General features: G+C 44.3%; 1 protein-coding gene across 2 annotated transcripts in view; it reads right to left on the bottom strand.

Moving 5' to 3' along the window:
- LOC126527367 (uncharacterized) overlaps positions 1-21,309 on the bottom strand; it is a 52,128-nt gene that overhangs the window by 17,311 nt on the left and 13,508 nt on the right. For both annotated transcript variants that reach the window (XM_050175174.3, XM_050175172.2), the window contains exons 3-11: positions 17,873-18,070; positions 12,533-15,369; positions 8,053-8,153; positions 5,917-6,084; positions 4,919-5,070; positions 4,015-4,171; positions 2,240-2,437; positions 681-752; positions 346-414 (exon numbers count right to left, since the gene is read on the bottom strand). In XM_050175174.3, coding sequence (XP_050031131.1) covers positions 346-414; positions 681-752; positions 2,240-2,437; positions 4,015-4,171; positions 4,919-5,070; positions 5,917-6,084; positions 8,053-8,153; positions 12,533-15,369; positions 17,873-18,070 — 3,952 coding nt within the window. The remainder of the gene's footprint in view (positions 1-345; positions 415-680; positions 753-2,239; positions 2,438-4,014; positions 4,172-4,918; positions 5,071-5,916; positions 6,085-8,052; positions 8,154-12,532; positions 15,370-17,872; positions 18,071-21,309) is intronic.

Raw genomic sequence — 21,309 nt, 5'->3', positions numbered from 1 at the left:
CTTGCCAGCAAGTTCAGCAGACGCATAGTGAGCGTACCTCTGTGTGACGTATAGGCATAGCTGAAGTGACGTATTCAAACACAGCTTCCAGGTGCATTCTAGTTGGCCAGCGAAGTGTGATGGTATTTTTGTGAGTAATGGGGAATTGGCCGTGGAACGATCGCTTCAGAGGCAGATTTTTCCACTGAAGCGACCATAGGAGAGGGAGAGTTTACTTGCTTGCTCGCTCGACCAAAAAGCTCAAGTGAGAATAAGCCACAACAATTATCGCTAATGGTTATACATCCCCTTCCCGAAGCGCACATGCTCGAATGCATTGCTAATTAATAATCATTGAAAGCATACCAGAACGAAGTACCTTGGCTGCATCTCCTTGCGAGAGACCTTCATCAGCTCGCCCTCCTTCAAGAAAGTCTGCAGGTCAACAAAGGGAAAACGACCACGGCAGGAGATAAGAAGCTGCGCACTGGATTATGCATACAGTCAAACTTTGTTATACCGAAGTCATATCTGACACACAAAGAGCTTCGTTATACCTGATATTAGTTTTAAAACACATGTCTGTTACACTGTAATGGCGATGAGACAATTTTCATTCACTTCGTTAAATCTGACAATTTGTTATATCCATGTTCGTTATATCAAGGTTTTACGTACATTCATGAAGAAAATTTGCTCACCCTTCCTGGTTTCAGCACTTCGTAGCGGTTAGAGATCCTGTTTTGGAGTGACATTAGTTTGGAGAAGTTGTCCTAGAAAGAGACATAAAAGCAAATGTGATTCATAATACTGACACATATGCCCTGATAATAAACTATTAAGAGCCTAATACAAAGCTTCCTTTCAGAGAAGCCCCAGTAAGTTTTCGTTGTAGCTTCGTACTAGCGTTGGGTGGATGACGATTTCTCCCTGTCATGAAGCTCGCAATCTTGCAAATAAATTTCTGCAAAACTCATTTGTCGTATTATGTGTCCCTCTGCTTGGAGTTGTCGGATATTTCAACATTGCTCTACGACCTGCTAACCTCCTGGTTAACTCAGGTCAAAGAGTGTCAGCCCTAGAAACACATTGGTTCCAGGTTCAATACCTGGACAAGGATGAATTATATTAATGTACAAATATTTATTTCTGAAAAACCTGAATGGCTTTCCTTTGTAGCTTCGTACTATTTTCAGCTGGACAACAATTTTTTTCATTTTGCTACATCATTTAGAACAGAGAAAACAGGCTGTACCACAATTTTAGCTATACGGTCAAGAAAGCGGAAGACTCGGGAGAATGTCCAGCCTGTAAAAATTTGAACATGCAAAGATATCGCAATGTACGAGCATTTCTTAAATCTCAACATGTAAACTCGAAGGAGCTATGATCACAATCTTCATACTTTAGTTTCATACTGCACATTATCACATGTGTAGTGTCCTGGAGCAGCTGCTGCCTGATGTCCACATACATGATGAAGCTTATCCTGTCTGTGCAAATAACCTACAAGTGCGACTGATTAGACTGGTGCCATATAGGCCAAATGCTGAGGCAAATGCTGCATGCCTAACAGCCAGTACGGTCAATAGGTAAGAGTTTATCTTTTGCAAGCAGCACCAAGCACCAGGTGACCTCAAGCAGAAAGATGCAAAGTGAATAGCAGTATTGCCGCGCCTTCTCTATCAAGTTTCACACAAGTGCCGCTTCCAAAGCATTAATTGTAACCTACCAGGTGTGAGTCACGGTTCATTGGTGCTAAAAAGAAATAGACAGGACCTAGGAACATGTAAATAGAACAACACATGCACAGGCCACGCTTTATAGGTTAGTTAGACCAGTCAGTTACAAGCCACAACACTTGTAACAAGCCCAGCTTTCTTTTTTTTTTTTTTTCTTTCTTTGGGTAGAAGGCACGCTTTGCATTCCAGTGCAGCTCTCTCAAAAGCAGAAAGGCACCCTTTGGTGTCGAGCGGACTGCCTTCTAAACCGCAGAGTTTCAGTGAAGTGTTTTAAAAACTAATTTTTGGGGTTTAACTATGCCAAGCTATACAATAGGCTATAAAGGATAATGTAGTGATGTTCTCTGGATTAATTTCAACCACCTGGGCTTCTTTAAGAGACACAGAGAGCACAGCACACAAGCATTTTTCGCATTCAGCTCCAGTCAGAATGCAGCTGCCGCAGGTGGTGATCAAACCCACGACCTCTTGCTTAGCAGTGGGTCGGTGAAGCGTCTTAGAGAGGGCGAAAGGCTTACCCCGAGCTTCATACTTTCGTTGGCGTGCTGGGCCACTTGGGACACGATCTCGAGAGCGGCGCAGGCATCGCAGTACTCGCGCGTGTCCACTTCCAGGTTCTTGACGTAGTCGGTGAGCAGAAGCCGGTACTGGGGTATCCGCTGGATTGGCTTGAGCATGTACTGCTGCAGGCTCAGCTGCCGACAGCGAGGACTTTGCTGCGAGAAGAGATGCCTCGGTAATGCACCTTCCAGATCAAAGGTGTCAAAAGCGTTTCACAATTTTTTACAATGTTTGAAGTCTTTCAACTCGGTTTACTTTGCAACAGTTTGGCAGCCTGACAAGTTGTGCAACCTGAAAGCGTTTCACACAAGCTCAAGTGTCGTAAGCACATGTTGTAAATGAGTTAAAAAACTTGAACCAGCGGAATAGAGTTCAGAGAAAAATGTGAACTCGAAGTGATTTGCATAAAAGGCAAAACTTGGCATCCACCTGGACTGTAGCACAAGGCTACACTGGAAGCCCAAATGGGTTTCTCAAAAGGAAAGCTTCGAAATTGAAGAAAATTTTGTCCTGGTTCGGGGATCGAACCCAGGACCAACCCAGGACTCAGGACCAGATGAGGCGGTCGCTCCACCATCTGAGCTAACCAGAAGGCTAGCAGATTATAGGAAGAGCCCGAATTGATCGACAACTCTAAGCATAGAGACTTAGAATATGGCAAATCAGTTCTGTAGAAGCCCGCAAGGTGGAGGAATATTAATGAAAGGGAAAATAAATTTGCATCCACCTGGACTGTGGCACGAAGCTACACAGGAAACCTTTAAAGTCATCAGTAATGGCCAAACAAGAGAGTCTTCAGGCTGAAGCTAACATTTCAGCAAGGAGATGTGTCTCTGTCACAGAAAAATAAAAGTCCTCTTTTCGAAATGCTGCCTCTCTGAACTGAGTTTTCTCTTGTCTGGCCACAACTGATCACCCAAACTAGCAGAAGAAATGCAATTAAAAAAAAAAGAAGACGAAGAAGAACAAGGAACAACCAGTGTATTGGACTTGCAACTGTCATACTCTGCAAAAACAAGCAACACAGGACCAAGAGATTCAAACAATAAAATTGGCGCGATAGCTGATGCAATAAAGCATGCAGAGATTTCGGTCTTAGCTTGGTTTGGTATAATGTCCTCTCCTTCCTTCTGTCGTGTTTATTCCAACTGTTCAACCTATTCGAATTTTACCAACTAGGCCAACCTTTGAACCTTCCTTGTTATCGACAACTTTCCTTCTTGGAATGCTTCCTCACGAGGCAACAACACAGTGACTTATATGCAGCTTACAGTGATCGTGCGATACATTGCAGCCCCACAACCTGGCATGACATGCACAGAGTGAGAGACTGCAATAGCAGTGTACACAAATACCCTAGAAGCGAAAACCGAATTAAGGTAGTAAGGAAACAAACTTGGTCTTGCAGGTCTGGCTTACTTAAACTAGAAAAAAAAAGAAATTTATTCACATAATGACAAACATAATTCAAGATAATCATAATTTTTAACATAACAGTAAAAATTCTGTTCGACCAACACACATCGTGTCTACTACATGAAATCCAACCGTAATGCACAATGACGTCCAGCTTCGTGATGCAAAATCGGCAAGGACAATTCTGTCCTGGGAAAATGCCGAACACATTCCAAACTTTGGCTAAAAAATTTAGCAATCTAGCCCATAAGCACAAACTCGTCTAGTAAGATTAGGATGAGGCTTCTGCCAATGCCCCAGTGAACCAATTACTGACCTCGAAACTGCGGACAACCTTCTGGAATTCGGGGTACTTCCGCTTGGCCTCTTCCAGAGCGGCGGTCATAGCCTCAAAGTCCTTGATGTAGGACGAGTACAGCTTGAGGAATGGACCCATCTTGATGAGCACGTCTGCTACTTGCTCCTTGCCTTCCCTTTGAACACGACAGAGGAAAGAAAAAGGCAATTTTTGTTCTCATGGCCGATCAAGAGGAAGGTCATCAAGTGGAAGAAAATGAAAGCACCCCATTATTACAGTTAAAAAGGACTGTTAGCAGCGTGTCAATGATAAGTGTAACAAGGCCGCAAATACCAGGATTCACTCAATAAGGCCCTGCAGTGGAATGTCTAAGTGGCCTAATGCTCTACAATGCGAGCTTACATCTGTCATCATATATCTTCATCACCATCAGCCTACACTTTATGTCCACTGCAGGATGAAGGCCTCTCTCAGCGATCTCTAACTACCCCTGTCTTGCGCTAGCCGATTCCAGCTTGCAGGTGCAAATTTCCAAATTTCATCCCCCCACCTAATTTACTGCAGCCCTTGACTACACTTCTCTTTTCTTGGCACCCATTCTGTAATGCTAATGGTCGACTCTGCCCTACGAATTACATGGCCTACCCAGCTCCATTTATTTTTCTCTTAATGTTAACTAGAATATTGGTTATGCAGCTGAAATGTACTCACATACCCCCAGACACTTGCTTAAAAGGCTACTGAAGTGCATGGCACAGGACACAACAAAATCGAAACATCAAGCTGCTATGCCACCTGAAACGCTTCACTAGGCAAGCAAGTTCACGAGGCCTCATGGTCATCTGGCGCAGAGCCCCAGTGCATAAATGGCCATTGCCTATGCGGAGTAAAGCAGAAAGACGAGGGTGAAGAAAAGACCCACCAGTTGTCAACGCGCTCCTGTAGCTGCCCAAGCAACTCCTCATTTAAGTCCACCAGGTGGGGAAGGTGCTTGAGAATTTGGTCCAGAACATCATCGGGGACGATCGGCGAACCGCGTTCTTCGCTAGCTGCTCGTACGGCTTCCCTAAAATCCTGCAACCAAGCCCAGGTTCAGAACCATTGTATCGTAAAAACGTTAACGGTAGGTTTTGCAATCCATCGCCTAATGATGTGAGCTCCAAGATTAACAACTTGTTTATCTGTTGGATTAGCAGCTGCACATGAAAACAAAATGCGAAAGCTCCTGTGTACTTAGGTTTTAGGATACATGCTAATGAATTCAAGGTTATAGAAATTGTAATCTGCATAATGATATCGCTCGCAGTCAGTGAAACAGAAGTTCCCGGTATAGCTGGTTCACAACAGGCACATGTTGATGCACGAAGCAATGGACATAACCTTGTTCGATGTGCTGGTTTTACCAATTGTGGAAAGCTATATCGTTGTTTTTGTGAGCTGTTCTGCCCATTGTGGACAGCATAAATGTTCGTTTTATATGCTGTTTTAACTCATTCTGTACAGCAAGTATTCTTGTTTTATCTGCTTTTTTTTTTGCCTGCAGTGTACAGAACATATACTCATTTTACATGCTGTGTTGGCCATTGGAAAAGGACATATTCTTGTTTTACCTTCCATTTTGCCAGTCTTCACCAGGGCATACCAGCATACAAGAAATATGCTCGTTTACATGCTGTTTCGCCCTTCATGGACAGGATATATCCCTACTTTTTGTGGCTTTTTACTATTGTGGACACACCATATCCTTGTTTTGCATGTGCTTTTGAACATCACAGACACCTCTCAAATTCTCACTTCGGTGGTTATGAGCTAACCATGGTGGAGGGCATTCACAGATAATTCTGGCCTCTTTTTTTCTCGCTGCCCAACTGTAGCTTTGGGACAGAACACCGTCAATTGTTGTCGTGGAAAGTCAATCACCTTGTTCAGCAAGTGCAGGGCATCGACGAAAACCTGCTCGGAGCTTGCCATCTCCCGGGCAATGTACATACACTTGCGCTTCCTTCGGTGCCGAGCAGCCTCGTCCAGGGTCATGTTCCGCGTCTCTTCCCCATCGCTCTCCTCTTCTGACGAACCCTGCCAGCTCACCTGCAGGTGCGAAGTGTGTGAATTGAACTGCACGATGCACACCTATGTATTCCTTCCATTTACAAATGTTTTATACATGTCTGTTATACGAAGGCAACAATAAATTGAAATTGACAATGTTTTCAGTCGTGAAAGCGAGCAGCGAGAGAAAGTCTAGTCAATAGCCTTCGTAGCTCTGCCAGCTACTTGTGGAACTAAGTATGCACACTCACCGTGCTTAGCCAGTGTCGAGCCCCAGAACCTCTCGTTATCATGATAGCTGCTCAACCGCCTCAGACACAAATACCAGGATACTAGCGTGTACTAGGAGGCTCTTATGCACTGAGTGGCAACAATGTTACGCAGAGACCACGATGCCACTGTCTAGTGTCTTTCCGTTGCAGCAAGTTGCAGCCTTTGCTGCCATACATGGGAAACAAGAGCGTTCACAAGCCAATGCAACCACAAAGAAAAAGTAAGCGAAACCCTGGTGTGACACAAGAGAAAAACAAAGAAGTTTTTCCCTTCTTCTGTCACATTTACAGGATGCATTCAGTAGTAGTAGTAGTAGTAGTAGTAGTAGTAGTACACAGAGGTGGCAGCAGCGGTCAACAGTAGTAGTTAGCAGTAGTAATAGTGATAGACATAGTATTTTCTGCTTGGGAGAGTAAAGCGGTTACAAAGAGGCATTATGCTCCTGCCAAGGGGGCAAAATTTGGTAACACGTGCCGTGTTCGGAGCAGCTGCACAAACAGTACGTCTCAAGAGTTTTTCAGAGCAAGACGGTGCATCGAAGCAGGCTATTTTCTGATGAATCAGCCCTTAATTCTTTATATGAGGTCTATATTCTGGTACAAAACAACTTCTACTGACATCATGTCACGCATCACCAACACTCTCAAGTGATTGCTAGCCTTTTCAAGTGAAACGTCAGCACCACACAAAGTGCCAAGTTGCCAGTAAGCTTTCAATGTAACTGGCAGTGCCCAAGGGTTTTTGAGAATAATTCAAAATGCTAATAAAAAAAAAGAACCTTGCTATTGTGATAAGTAATTGGCTCCTACTGATACATAAATGAAGGAATTGTCGACATTTAAAGATAAATGTAAAAGGAAGCTACAAAAATAGCAACAAACCAGCATATCCTACAATCAAAGCAAAGGAAATTTGAAAGTTACAGCAACACGCATTGAGGCAGATCAGTGAGCTCGGCTGTATTTAACCACTTGACCACTATCACCTGTACTTGTTGACAAAACTTGTTGTTATAGTGTTACAGAAAATGGTGTCATATTTTCACGCGTATAGGCACCCCCCCTTTTTGATGCCCATAAAGACCAAAGCCAGGGAAGGCGTCCACATGCAAAGCAAGCAAAGACTGAAAAGCTCATGCATGCAATATGTTACTTTACACTCACGCACTGAATGATTGAGCAGAGCAAGATCGTTCCATTTCGAACATCATAGGCAAAATTTGGTCAGCCAGGCAAATCACTACTCACCATCACAACACTCCTATACAGTCATGCACACATGAAAATTCGAAATACGAAAGTTTTTGTATGTCAGTGAACAATTTACCAAAAGTAACAAAAAGTTATAAAAATGACCTGATCTCAGTCATATGTGCATGCACAGGAACGAAATTAAAAATCTGAAAAACGATGCGACCGTCTCAACACGGCTTTTTTATTATAATTTTGCTACAAAACAAACTGGCATATGCACAAAATGCTGCACAGTTGATTTAGATCCCACTGCCCGCTCAACATCAAGGGGCTAGAAGCCAGGCTGTAAAGAAACCATGGCCCACAGCATAGCAAAGTGTTTGTTTTTGCACAGCATAAACAAGCAGCTCCAGAGAACAGATTAGCAGAAAATGATTCCAGGTGGTACGCGAAGCCAGCGAATGTGAACGACTTCAATCGAAACATGCACAGACGTCCTGGAAAGTGGACAAGAGGTACTAGATGTGAGACAACTTCTCACCTCTGAGGCAGATGAGTGGACGCTGGGTAGATCCTTGCGAGGCATGAGCGAAGGCGAGTCCTTCTCATCCGTCAACCTCTGCTCCCTGGATTCACTTTCCGCTGCACACACGACACAACACTTAGCAGCAGCCGGCTGGACGCCCCTGTCCCATAACAGATGGCACTCAAGCCTCGGCGAGATATGCCCCAACATTCAAACGAGTGCCGGTAACAGGTGGTGCGTACCTCACGCAAAAACTTAAAAACAGGGCAGACGTTTGTGGAGAAATGTGAATTCGAAAATGACACACAAAAAAGTTGCAGGTTCTGGTGAGCACAAGCCACTTACAAACATACCCGCGAATCGAGACGTGCACTTGGGACGAGGGTTTTTTTTCTGTCCCCCCCCCCTTCCCCCTTCAAACGCAGGAACGACCTTGCCGGCCTACCTGACACCATGGTCTCTGGCGGTGATAAGATAAGAAGGCCATGAATAAAGAGGCTACTGTCAGGGGGAAGATACGAGCTGCGAACTCAACGGCTCTGTTCACTTTTTCCCGGCTTTTCGGTACTCTCGTTTCAAAGGAACACTTCAGTGCTTTTCAGAGGTTGGGTTGCTATGGTTCTTAATTGAATATACATCGACGGGCGACATGGTGTGCCGTGCGTGCATGCAAGACTGCAATCAAAGGGCAATCAGCCGTCGTGAAAAGCAGGCTTGAAAGATAAGACTATGTCCCCCATCCCTATGCTGTCGTTTATCAAAAGCAACAAAAGTATAAGAACTGTTCATCTTGTACTTAAGCTGAAGGAGACACTGATACAAGTCTCGCAGCATACGCTTCTTGTGATGTGCTGAAACACGTACACTTTCCAAAAGCAAGAATGCCGTTGCACTGAAGGTAGCATGCTTTATTTTTCAGAAAGAATAGAAAATGAAAGTGCTGCATAACTGTGATTTTTGCAGCACAGTACTGCAACGTCCTACACATTCTGTGTAAGCAGAGACTCGCCTCCCATTATTTGCACTTCTAAGTGAGAAAGAATTGGGGAAACTGAGAGGCTTGATTTTTAGTAACAATTGCGTGCCCATGCTCCCAGGGCTATAAAGTTGTGTTATCTATTTATATTACGTCTAATCCCCTCTGTAATGCCATAATAGCCTCTGAGGTATGTTAGCAAACAAACAAATTAATTAATTAGTTAAATTCGTGTGTAAGTGCGCAGAGGCAGGCAAAATAGTCATCACAACTTAATTGGCAGAGCATTGTGCGTGGCATACAGAGGTTGCAAATTCTACTCCTTTTGGCAGGTAATATTCATTAACGTTTTCTGATTATAAATACAAATTTTATCACAGATCTAACTGTCATTATATATTTACTCCCAAAGTTCAATGAAAATAAGAACGGTTAGCTCTTTCTAAACTTTCCTTGGTGTTACTCTCCAATAACTTCACATGGTTATATTTACAAACATTCTGTAGCTTAAAGGGCTGCCATAAAAGGTTCTTTAAACCTCCACTGCAATGCAGATATTGAACTGCAGAATGTTGCCACGAAATGCATGAACAATACTTTGTGTGCTACAAAGTCACCTTTGACTTTTTTTCATTGACACAGGCTAGCAACCAGGCCCTGCTAAGTCCATCAAGTTTGCTTATCTCTCTTTGTCCTGACATTAATTTCACTACATGAAGATGTGTGTTGATTCCTTTCTCTTTTCCTACTTTTTGCAATATTTTTACTTATCTTGCTTTACTGGAGTCATCCTGCCAAAAATTAAACATTTCTTCAATCAATCAACCATTCTTGCTATTTTTCATTTTATTGTTCATTGTCACCTTTTACCCTATTGCTCTGAACTGCATGCCAGGCGTACTGCTAAGCCAGCCTCTCCAGCCCCTGATAATGCTTCTCTCTCTCACAAAAAAAAAAAAAGAAATATGCCTGTTTCTGGACAGCTTATCAACGAGCCACACTGTGTGATGTTGATTGAGCTTCTAATTACTACCTACTCGATTACCAGAGCATGGCAGGGGCATATGGAACTGAATCAACTCCTCACCTTCCGGGAGCACCTTAACTGTTTAATATTGGGTATGCAAAACACGTCCTATAACACGTACAAACTCACAAATTCAAAAAGATCTTTTTCTTTCATTATGTCTTTCTTTACTGAAAATAAAATAAAATTAAGACATGTTGTTATCTGTAATGGTGAAAGCTACTACTTTTCATATAATAGTAATAATAAGAAGAAGAAAAATATTCTACAACAAAAATTAGAGACACAGGTTTAGAAAATCTGCAGAATATGTTTTTCAAGGGAGAGTGGGAAAAAGAAATATAACAGCCGGGAAAATGTAACAGTGAGGAATGCCCCAAATTGCCACAGCAACATCAGAAACAGCTTTGCGTGCATGTATAATTAAAGGACATGTACCCTGTTCTGTGACAGTGGCCCCTTTCCTCTCTTTATATTCATCATGGCATACCATGTCTGCATTATGGCACAACTGACTTTAGGGAGCCACGACACGCTTATTGGGACTGACGATCGCATACTTCTGGCATTTCATACCTTCGAACTTGCCTCAGCACTACTAAATTTGTGCGACCGCCGCATTCAAATGCAACATAACATGCGGGAACATTATAGAATGGCAACATATCGAATGGGAACATAATACATTAGGAGTCAATGGGCTTTAGGTCAGGACCACAAAAATGTGACATAGAAGCCAGGAAAACACAACATCAAGAAACATATCAACAAGGTTTCACTGTACCTAGAAAATCTTCTTTATTCTAGCAAGGACTGAGATTCAATAAGCAAGAAAATTATGTAAGCATTGGACAGGATGCAGTAGTATGGAACCAATTCCCGACAACACTTTATGCACATGTTTACAAGCAATTGGTTCATAGAATTTACTGTCCCAGAGAAATGCGGAGCGCTGTAGTAGAATGTTTTGTGTTGTCAGCGGGCAGACAGGTTGCTTGACCAGGCTCACAGGTAGAAATTGCCACTTCGGGATCCAAGTGGATCCCTTGTTCATGAGAAAAACAGGTCAAAACAGCTTTCGTTAAATAACCTTCCTTAGCCCTTTAACAGACAAGAGAGAACTAGTGCGCCGAAAATTCTACTACTTTTTTTTTGTCTTCATAGAATGTGAAGCCAAGCTTGAGAACATTTAAAGCAAAATATGAAAAATTACAGAACGCCAAACCTTTTACAAATCTGCTGGTTGGGCAGGACAGAGTCTGGAAGCAGGAGTCTACTACTTTTGTTAACAAGCAGAGGCGTTATGAGGCGATCGAATGCATTGGAAACTCAACAGATACAGTCGAACACGGATATATCGAACTCGAAGGGGATCACGAATTAATTCGATATAGTACATGCAAAAAGAAAAATTAATTAGTGTACAAGGTACTTTGTTCAAGTACCTGCTTTAACTCAAGGTGTGGCAAACTGACAAGACAGTTGCGAATTCTTAGTGCACAAAAAACACTGCACGTCCCTGGAATGTAGTTTAAAGCAACTAAACACAAACCATGCAGAACTAAAACTAAGTATGCAGCTACAGCACCTAATGATTAGTAATCCGTGTTTGACAGACGTCTCAATAATGTCTACAATATTGCTGAGGTGCTGGTTAGAGTTTGCGCCTGGTTGTTTTAAAGGTTACTTAACAATTGTGTGTTAACTGTTTTGAAGGTAACTGAAGAGCTGACTGTTCTGATAATATCGCATTTCAGTAAAAACGATCTGTGGAAATCCTGAACCTCCACTTTTTCTTTTTTTTGTCTTTTTTTGTAAACTAGTCAGCAACCATCTTCCTCGCTCACAATGCACGTTAGTATCTTCTGGTGTGATACCAGTAAGCTCTTGAATGCCCAAATGCACCAGACCGCATTAAATAAAACATTAAATTAGTGTATTTTCACAACATGCACAAAGTGCAGTGTTAACGGCCACACTGGCCAAACAGCTGTAAGAAATAGAATACAGCTTGGCGAGGCCAGGCAGCAATGACAGAACCCAGGACATAGAACAATGAGTACTTTCAAACTCTGTCTTTGTTGAGTGTATTGTGCACATCAGACATTCATGATGCATGCGAACTTCTGATATCAGAATTGCCAGCATGTAAAACCACAACCAATAATACCGAAAGACAAACAAAAAGACAATCCTCCCTGGGTCATCTTGCTGGTTAATTATGTGTTCTTTTGGCTTCCTCCTGCAAAAGTACATTACAAGGTTCACCAATGTCTGCGTTCTTAGGCGATGCAGGCAATAAACTTGGTGGTTTGCTCTCGTCCTGCCAATGTGACCGCGTTTGGTTGCGTTTTTATGCACATACAGTTATGCAAACAAATGCACATCAACTAGCCCACAAGAAGATTGTTCTAGTGAATGCGCACTTCTCTCCCCTGCTTGGTAACTCATTTTCAGGTGCAGCGCAAAATCGTTTTCAAGTGGACACTCACCCATCTGCGCTGACAGCTCGCTGTCGAATGTCTCCAGCAGCCTCTTCTGTCTTTCAACCAGGACTTTTGTCATCTCCTTCTGCAGACCTTCAGCCATCTCGAGGAGTTCGTCAGTGTCCTCCCCTTTGCTCTCAGCTGCCTCGAGCATCTTGTCCGAACCGCTCGCCCTGGAGGAGGCACGCGGCGGCACGTCGCCGTCCGTGGAACTTCCTCGCTCTGCTTCGATGTCACAGTAAAACTTCGCGCTTGCACGTTTCTTTTCCTTCAGCCTTGTTTTTGACCGCTGTACCGACCCGGGAGAAGAGTCCGACCGGCGCGAGCTGACCGTGGGGTCGGTGTCACTGGGCACCGCCGGCGAGTCGACATCCGCAATGTCGCCCGACGCATCACTGTCATCGTACCAGCTGGAGTGCGACTTTTCGCTGCTGGCATTGGGCTCTGTGCTTGGTGACTCAGCACCCCTCTGCGCCTCTGGTGGGATTTCGAGTGGAGGCCCGTAGAAGGTGCTGTTGGAAAGCCGGAATGCCTTTGCTTCCCCATTCTCTTGCTGAACCTTCGGAGATGTGCTTCCGCTCTTTGTGCTGTGCCGGCCGAGTGATTCTGACTTGGAATCACGTTTGGAATCACGCTTAGAATCACGCTTAGAATCACACTTAGAATCATGCTTGGAATCACGCTTAGATGGACTTGTCCTCATTTCAACACTTTCAGGCACCCCTGGGCTTTCACTTGGCTCCTGGGCAGGAGCTTCACTAGGATGAGTGCTAGGAGGTTCACTTCCAGCTGCTGCCGCTGTCACTGGTGGCGTTGAAGGGTTGTCGTCGACAGAACTTGGGGCGGACGACACTGGCAGTTTCAATTTCCCTCGCGGCGGAGGTGGAGGAGGTGGGAGAGGTCTGAAACGCATTCCTGTGGTAGGCACTGGCTGTGGGACCTCCTTGAAGCGACGCTCTTTCGAAGGGGCTACCGTGACATTAGTGTACAGGTCCTTCAGCTCCTTTTTCGTAAGAGGAGACTCCAAGACCATCACAAATGTTTCGGTTATAGTAGCTGCCACATCAGAACTGTCTTCGTGGCCAAGCCTCTGGGCAGTTTTGATTCGGATATCAGCTTCGGAGAGTGAGTGGCTTCTCCGCAGTCGCCTGGCCTGTTCTTCTCCCGAGACCCTGACTGCCTCCACAGTTCTTGAACGCTGCCGCCGCTTGCGTGGTGGAGCCTGTGGAACGTCCTCTTTTTTGTCCTCAAGAGCTCTGCATGTTGAATCCTCAAATGGCTTAAACTGATGTGCGGCTTCCCGTGCCATTGTTTTGAGGGATGCCTCGATGCAGGACAAATTATTTGCTCGTGCTGCCTCTTCCGCCTCCCTCTGAGCCAAGAGGGCGTCGAGATCGGCTACAATGTTCTTTGCACGAAATGTTACGAGGTCGTCCGTCTGACTATACACATTCATGCCAGACTGAACTGCTTGATTGGACGACGCCGGCGAGATGAACTGCTGCGGCGAAGGCATAGGCTTCTGCGGAGTCCCAGGCTTTTGCGAAACCACTGGTTTCTGCGAAACTGTGGGCTTCACCGTGGCCACTGCCGCCATCTCTGCTGGCTTTGGTTTACACTTTGGAGGTGGTGGCCTCGGCGGGGGAGTTCGCTTCTTTCGTGGTGTTTCGCTAGACTTGGAAACGTCGGTAATTGTTTTTGTAGCAGCAGCGACCACTTCGCTTTCTATCACAGGTTCTTGAGAAACAATGGGGGAACACGAAGGCACTTCTGTTGGAATGACTTTAGCTTCTTCCGCCACGACTGCTGCATCCTTGGGAACAGCACTTTCGACAGGTTCTGGACTCTTGCTTTCGTCTGCTGTGACAGGAGTGCTTTCCAAGGTTGTACTCAGCGCAGCACTAGCAGGTGAAGCTGTCGACACCTCTAGGGATTTGGGAGGTGATGAAGGGGGAGGCGGAGGTGAACAAGGGGGATGAGGAGACGTTGCGGCAGGAGGAATCTTCGGAGGAGGAGGTCGCTGGGGCTTCACCTTTTTGACAGGAGAGGATGGTGGGAACATTGACTTTGGCATCTTGGTCGAAAGCACGGGACTTGGCTCCTCCCTCTCCTTAACTCGGACGAGAATGGGGTTTTCCAGAGGAGCCTCCTCCTGCCCCTGTTTGTTGGAAGACGTGTCCTTCGCTGAAGTTGCTTCTGTTTTGGCTGCCGCTGACTGAGACACATTAGATTCTGCCACGGCACTGCTGCCTTTCTTCTTTGCTGCCATGGCAGCAATTATGTCAGAGGGAAACACTTCGACGCCGAATCTAACACGCGGCTTTTTCGCTGTTTCTGGTTTGGGTGGTGGTGGCCTCTTTGGCTTTTCCAGAGACCGCGTCTTCTTCTGAGTCTCCTCGGGAATGACGCCGGATTGCTTAGTTGCTTCGTCTTCTATAATGACCATAATGGGGGCGACGGGTAGGGGCGTGGGTTTGACTTCCTCGCGAGGCACTTCGACTATTTCATATTCGTTTTCTTCAACAATTGGCTTGGGCGTGCCTTCCTTGTGAACAGACACGGTAGTCACCTCTGCTACCGCGAGTTTGCTCAGGTCGACATCTTGATAGTCGGAGCTGGCCTCAGTGTCTTCGTCAGCATAGCGAATACCATGCCGCCCTCCTGGAATTTCATCACCAAAGCTTTTTGGTTGCGCCGGCAGTCCTTTGCTCTCCTTGAGGGGCTTGAGCGGTTTTGGCGGCTTCGTCAAGTGAGTGGACAGCTCCTTTGCCTTACGGTGAATGAGCTGCGAGAGTCGTGTGCAGCATGCTTCATCTCCCGACTCAACGTTGTCTTTGATGGACCTGCACATATGGCAACAAGTATCTTTCTAGGCTCTCCAAAACTTTATTATTAACCTATCGCTTATCTGTACGACAAAAGCATGAGTAAATGCACTGAATTGCAAAGCAATGCAAGAGAAAGGAGTAGTACTTTGAACAGGCTAAGCGCTGCATTAAATCTGTGACCATAAACCTGCAAAACTGTTGGCAAATGGCCTACACCAATGGTGTAAAATACAGCCCACTGTCAAAGGAAACACAATTAGTATTGAAAGCAACGTATCTTGAACGCATCGGCAACGTCACAAGAAAAAAAGTGGTTGATTTGATCCATTAGATAGAGCACTAATGGCCAAAAAATTATTGCCAAGGCATCCGTGTCAAAACAGGGCTCTAATCAGTCACGAAATACTAATTTGGTGTTCCCTTTAATAGTGAACTGTAATGTACATCTCATACCTTCTAATTCAATGCTACATTTGACTAGGCCCAAGGAACGGTAAAAGTTTCAAAATTGCAGTAAAGACTCGAGAGAATTTCATAGAAAATGCAGATAGTAATTCCATTTAACGAGAGGAGGCAATGGTTACATTGGCAAGAAGACAATGACGAGTAACTGTGGTAGCAAAGGAAGATGTGGCTGGCCTAAGGAGTGGCTAACAGGCAATAAAGACAAACCTTGTTACTACGAAGTCGCATACAACATAGACATAGCTACATTATATTTAATATTAGTGATAAGCATACACAGTCGCCATCCTATAATTCACACTCAACGAGGACTGCGAAACAGTCTGAGTAATCGGAGCCCGAACTAGTGAATTCACCAGAAAATAGGTAACTTTATTCCACAAGTGGCCAAAAAAATGTGTGCCATACTCTCACATCGTCACTTATTTTGCCTCACTAACACAAGACACATTGGCGTCAACGAGCAACGGTATTCCTGGCATAATGCCAAGCACACTGACTAATGTCTAAGCGCATTGGTATTTACAAGCAGTGGCATTTTGGGCACAGGGCCAAGCCTGCTATCTTATAACTGTGCGGAAACGCTGCCTCCCATTTATGCGTCCAGTGCTAGTCACGCAAAAGATCACAAAAGTGAAAGTAGCTTCGAAAGTGATCCTCCAAGTGTACGACCCAAGTTTGTCAAGGCGTTGCTACGCGCACATATGCTTGCTTTTGGCCTAGGCAGTCTGTGGCAACTATTTTCTAGTGATGCCTTTAATGATATTCCTTTTAGAGCACATCTCTTGGGCGGCCGTTCCTGCGACGAACGTCAGCATCGACGTAAGCGAGCAAAGAAGCACAGCAAAAGATGAAAGCAAATGAAGAGTGCCGAGGGAGGATGAAAGACGCGAGGAGGAAGGAAGAGAGGAGGGTGCAGCACAACTAGGAGGCGGAAAGCGGAGGAGAGTATGGCAAAAAGGAGGAGTAAAGGAGTAAAGTGGAGGAGTAAAGGAGTAGCTTTGAGGAGTAAAGTGGAGTGCCAGCACGACCAGGCATGCAGCCAGTGCAGAAACAAAGCGCTGGCGTGGGCTTCGGACCCAATGCACGTGCGCTACTTCACCTGCGGCGCTGCAACCGCTAGGGGATCCCCTACATGCGAGCCACGCATTTCCGTGTTCGCACTTTCCTATACATAAGCAACGCAACCGGTGGAAATGCTTCGTCTGCTGCTGCTGCTAAACAAGCTGCCCGAGCAGAGGCTCAGCACCAACGCCTTCAGAATCAAGTTCTTTGCCATGATATATCCCGAATTCAAAACAGCTACATACACAACTGCGCTCAAAATTCGCATTAGGAAGTCTCGTAATCACTGGTGAAATTTTTTACGCTTTTCGCACTTCGTCAGTGGCCAGAGTGATGCTCCACCCGAGTTATCAATGGGTTCAGTTGGCCATGAGCGGCGGCTCATAATAGTGGAACAATACTCGCAAAACAAATCGCGCAAATCATAACTACAGCCTTTACGACTTAGTGGCTTGGCTCAGCCTGCAGTTCAGCTACGGTCAGCGACTACGAGACCAACTAGGCTTAGCTAGTTTCAGTTTCGAGGAGGCACCGGTGACGTATCAAAATAAAATAATTGTTACATTATCTGCTTGACTTGGTAGCCAAATCAGCACATGACCAGACAGTCGGAGACCAAATTATTCCATGACTCTCTGTAAGACATCCAAAATATTGGTTGTCTTTATACATTAAGTCTATGGGGCCAGTGGTGGTTGTTATTTGTTCAGTAGCTGTCCAAATAATCAAGCATGTCTGAATTATCGCTTGGCACCTGTACTCATTGTGTATTCATATAGGCAAAGAACATAAATTTACTTTGTTATCTTCAATAATTCATCATATTCATGCTCGGTACATTGACATTTGACTATACCATAAAAGATTAAAACGCTAAGAGCCTGAGGGACGAGTAGACGACCAATAGGGCAAAGCCAACAGTCAAGAACAGCGACCACATGTAGAATTTGGACACAGTTGTCAGAGAAGGATAACAACGAGCACTTACCAGTCTTCTGTTATGGTATTCCGCTTGCTGCTGTCCGACGGCTGCTGTGTGTCCTTGGACTGCGCTTCGGACTCGCCGTTTTGCACTGGCTGTGAGCTAGTGCTCGGAGCGGGGTCGACTTTGTCATCGGTCGCAGGCATTGCGTCGTTCGAACCGTTGCACAGGGCCTCTGCTCGGTGTTCAATGACGACCGTCACCCTGCAGGCACGCGAGACCTCGTAAAGGTGGCAACAGAAGCTTCCACCAAAATGTGGAATGCTTGAAATGTCAGTCCTGTCCATGATGCACGCTAAGTGACTTGGCTTTCAAAATTAATGCAACAAAGGTGCATGTTTGTGCTTTCCCGCTGGTCCTGAAAAGTGTTTTCTAAGTGGATCCACTATCTACTGATCTTTACATTTGTAAGCCTTGACTTTTACGACAATAGTTTTTACAGGGACTTCCCAGCTGCGTTCACAGGATCAGCATCGGCAGCCTGTATTCTAGGAAACCTGCGACATCCCACTTTCCGTGAGTTGCACAGAGAAACGAATGGCCTTCGAACTTGTTGACTAATAGTACACTGTTTGCCTACAAGCACAGAGAGCAATTTTTTCAATAACCACGCGAATTCCAAAGCCTTAATTCACACAATCTATGCCCAGGTTTGCATAATACAACTATTCTTATTACATGCTGTTTAACTGTTATCACCCAATTCTGATTTACTGTGGCATTTACAGTTCCAAATTCCTGGTTCCAAGAATATCACTCCCATTTGAGCCAACAAAAAGGGAAAAAAATTAATTAGAATGTAATGTAAATGAGTAAATGATTGGTTGACTGATTTATTCCTTCATTGATTGATTCATTGATTATAACATCCCAAAGCAACAGCTGGACTACAGAAGGTGCCATGGAGAAGCTCAGGATTTATATTAACTCCCTGAGGTTCTTTAATGTGCATAGAAATAAAAATCAACAAGCAGATTTACATTCTGTCTCAACAAAATGCGGCTGACGTCACATTGACCAGGAATTCAGTCCATGACCTCTAGCTGGTCAGTACGACATCACATCCATAGAGCCATCATAGTGAGTGAGTATAGCAGGAACGCATTGCTACAATACAGATGTCAGGCAGTGCTCTGACAAGCATCTGTATAAATCCTGCTAATGTGTCCTATGTACGAAAGCAGGAGCGCATGGTGGACAGAGGGCAGGAGGACGTAAAGCTGGTGACACAAGCAGTTATTAAACTAACAAGCGAGAACTGGCACTAACCAAATGAGCACAAAACAAAACCAAACTGAACTGCTCTACAGCCAATTTCCCCACTAGCAAGTGCCTGCCTGTTCACTCTCGATTTCACTGTGAAAAAATTTGGAGGACCCTTAAGCTTTGCCTTTAGATTTCAAAGATCCCTGACTGCTTGTCGCGCTTCCCGGCAACTGCAGCTTTCTTGCGGATGCACGGAGCCAAGCACGATGGTGTTGTTGAAAGAAACCGAGCGGGCTGTGCCACTCAGAAAAGGAGTTTGTGTTTGCGTTTCCACGAAACAGAATTATGTTTTCTGGTATATTCAAATTAAACTCCGATGCTGTCATGTGTGTTTAGGTCATACTTTATGATTATTCTGACATATATTACTTTGAGGAATTCGATTAGTTCAGTAACACATCTGCGCCATGCGGAGGGCCTGCACGGTTGTGCTTTGCAATGCTTTTTGCCAAGCAATGTCAGACGTCGACATCGGATCTTTTTTGACACGGGGCCCTTAATGCTATCATGTTAAAACAAGGAAGCGACAGTGCTTGCGTAAATTTCTCCACAACGGACTCTGTCATTGAGTCACTTCCTGCCTTACAGGCTTGTGTAGTCCAGTTGTGCAACTACCCACTTTTTTGTAGAACAGAATGTTGATGGCCTCGTCACAGAAACAAGAGGCAAAGTGGAGCAGCAGATTACAAAATCTTAAGCACCAACTGAGCAAGTTATGTCTTTTCAATGGCATTATCGAGGTGAGAAGACCTCACCTTTAAGAGCAGCGCACTATGGGCAAACACAAGTGCAGTGGAACCCATTACTGTTTAATATAATGTCTGTGGCAGTGAACCATTTGATTAGTAGAATAGTTTGCGAACCTTTGTCGGGTTCCCCATAGGCTTAGTAGATCTGTGTTAAGGGTCCAAAGGGCTCAGCTGACCTGTGTTAACGGCCTGGTTCTAGGAGAACGAAAATCGCAAGAAAGCTGAATTTCTTAAAACTTACATTTTCGAAATCTAAAACTATTTTCAGTAATCTGTAATGTGTCTCACTTCATGGATCAATATTTTGGTGAAGTAATAACAAAATTAACTCCATAAACCCGTGCCTCTCCTATCTTGAGTTGTTTTTGCTATTTTCTTGCAATTAATTTTTTATTTTATTTGTTGCACTCTGCCACCATTGACACCTCAGCACCCAGAGCGGGTAGAATTAAAATGTATTTTTTGCAGTAGAAAGCTGCATGTATGATAAGTGGTATAATGAAAGCAGTTTTTAATGATCTTGCTTAAAATTCTAACTATATTGCTATATTTCTTGCCACATTGTTCCCACATTACAAGAAGTGAGCTTCAATATACTGTAATGGCACTTATATTGACCACTTTTTAAAAATGCTTGCATTATTGCATTCTTAACCTTTCGGCCTATTGACCTGTGCATTAAAATTACACATTTATTTTGCTATTTTCTCACAATAGAGGTCTCCTGAATCAATGGCATGAGATATTTAATTAATTTTATTCAATGTGTCAAATAATTTAGGTGTGTAAAAAACAAAATAATATTTGAAATAAGCATGAAGAACTAAACAAGTAGGTGCAATTTGATCGAGACAGGTTGATAAATAAGAAATACCGCTTTCAGAACCAGGCTGCCCCCTTAAGCTATACTTTTCATGTGACAAACAGATGCTCGAGGTGTTTTAGCTTCGAGACTCAGCAGCATTCAGCACCAGTTGGAGCAAAACAAGGTGTTTAGCACTACACTTGCGGATTTGCAATAAGCAGATTTACATTAGATACTGTGTTCAGCAAATAGTACTCCATAAAAACTGAACGAAGTTTGTCAGCCTATTGATCATTAACATTGTTTACACCTGGGCACAGGCAGAGAAACAGTAAGCTCGAAAACTCGAAACAATAGCTAGCAACAGGGCATGCATTATATCTTTGCCAAGAGTTGTTCCAGAGCACTGCTGTCACACATCACATGTTTCTAACGATTGCTCATAGCTTGGATTTCTGCCCACTGGTCACTTCAGCTGACACAATGCTGTATACATTAAAAGCTGCTAACATTTACTTATGGCTGCTTTGCAGAGGCTAGCTGTTTACTACAATGGTGCTTTTCACCCCCGAAATCACAGGACTTCAATCAGGATGAGCCCTCTCATTAACTAAAGCAAGGTT

Source organism: Dermacentor andersoni, chromosome 9 (assembly GCF_023375885.2).
Source record: "Dermacentor andersoni chromosome 9, qqDerAnde1_hic_scaffold, whole genome shotgun sequence".
Classification (NCBI taxonomy): Eukaryota; Metazoa; Arthropoda; class Arachnida; order Ixodida; family Ixodidae; genus Dermacentor; species Dermacentor andersoni.
Note: the sequence above shows the minus strand (reverse complement) of the source record. Positions and strands in the feature narration are given on the sequence as shown.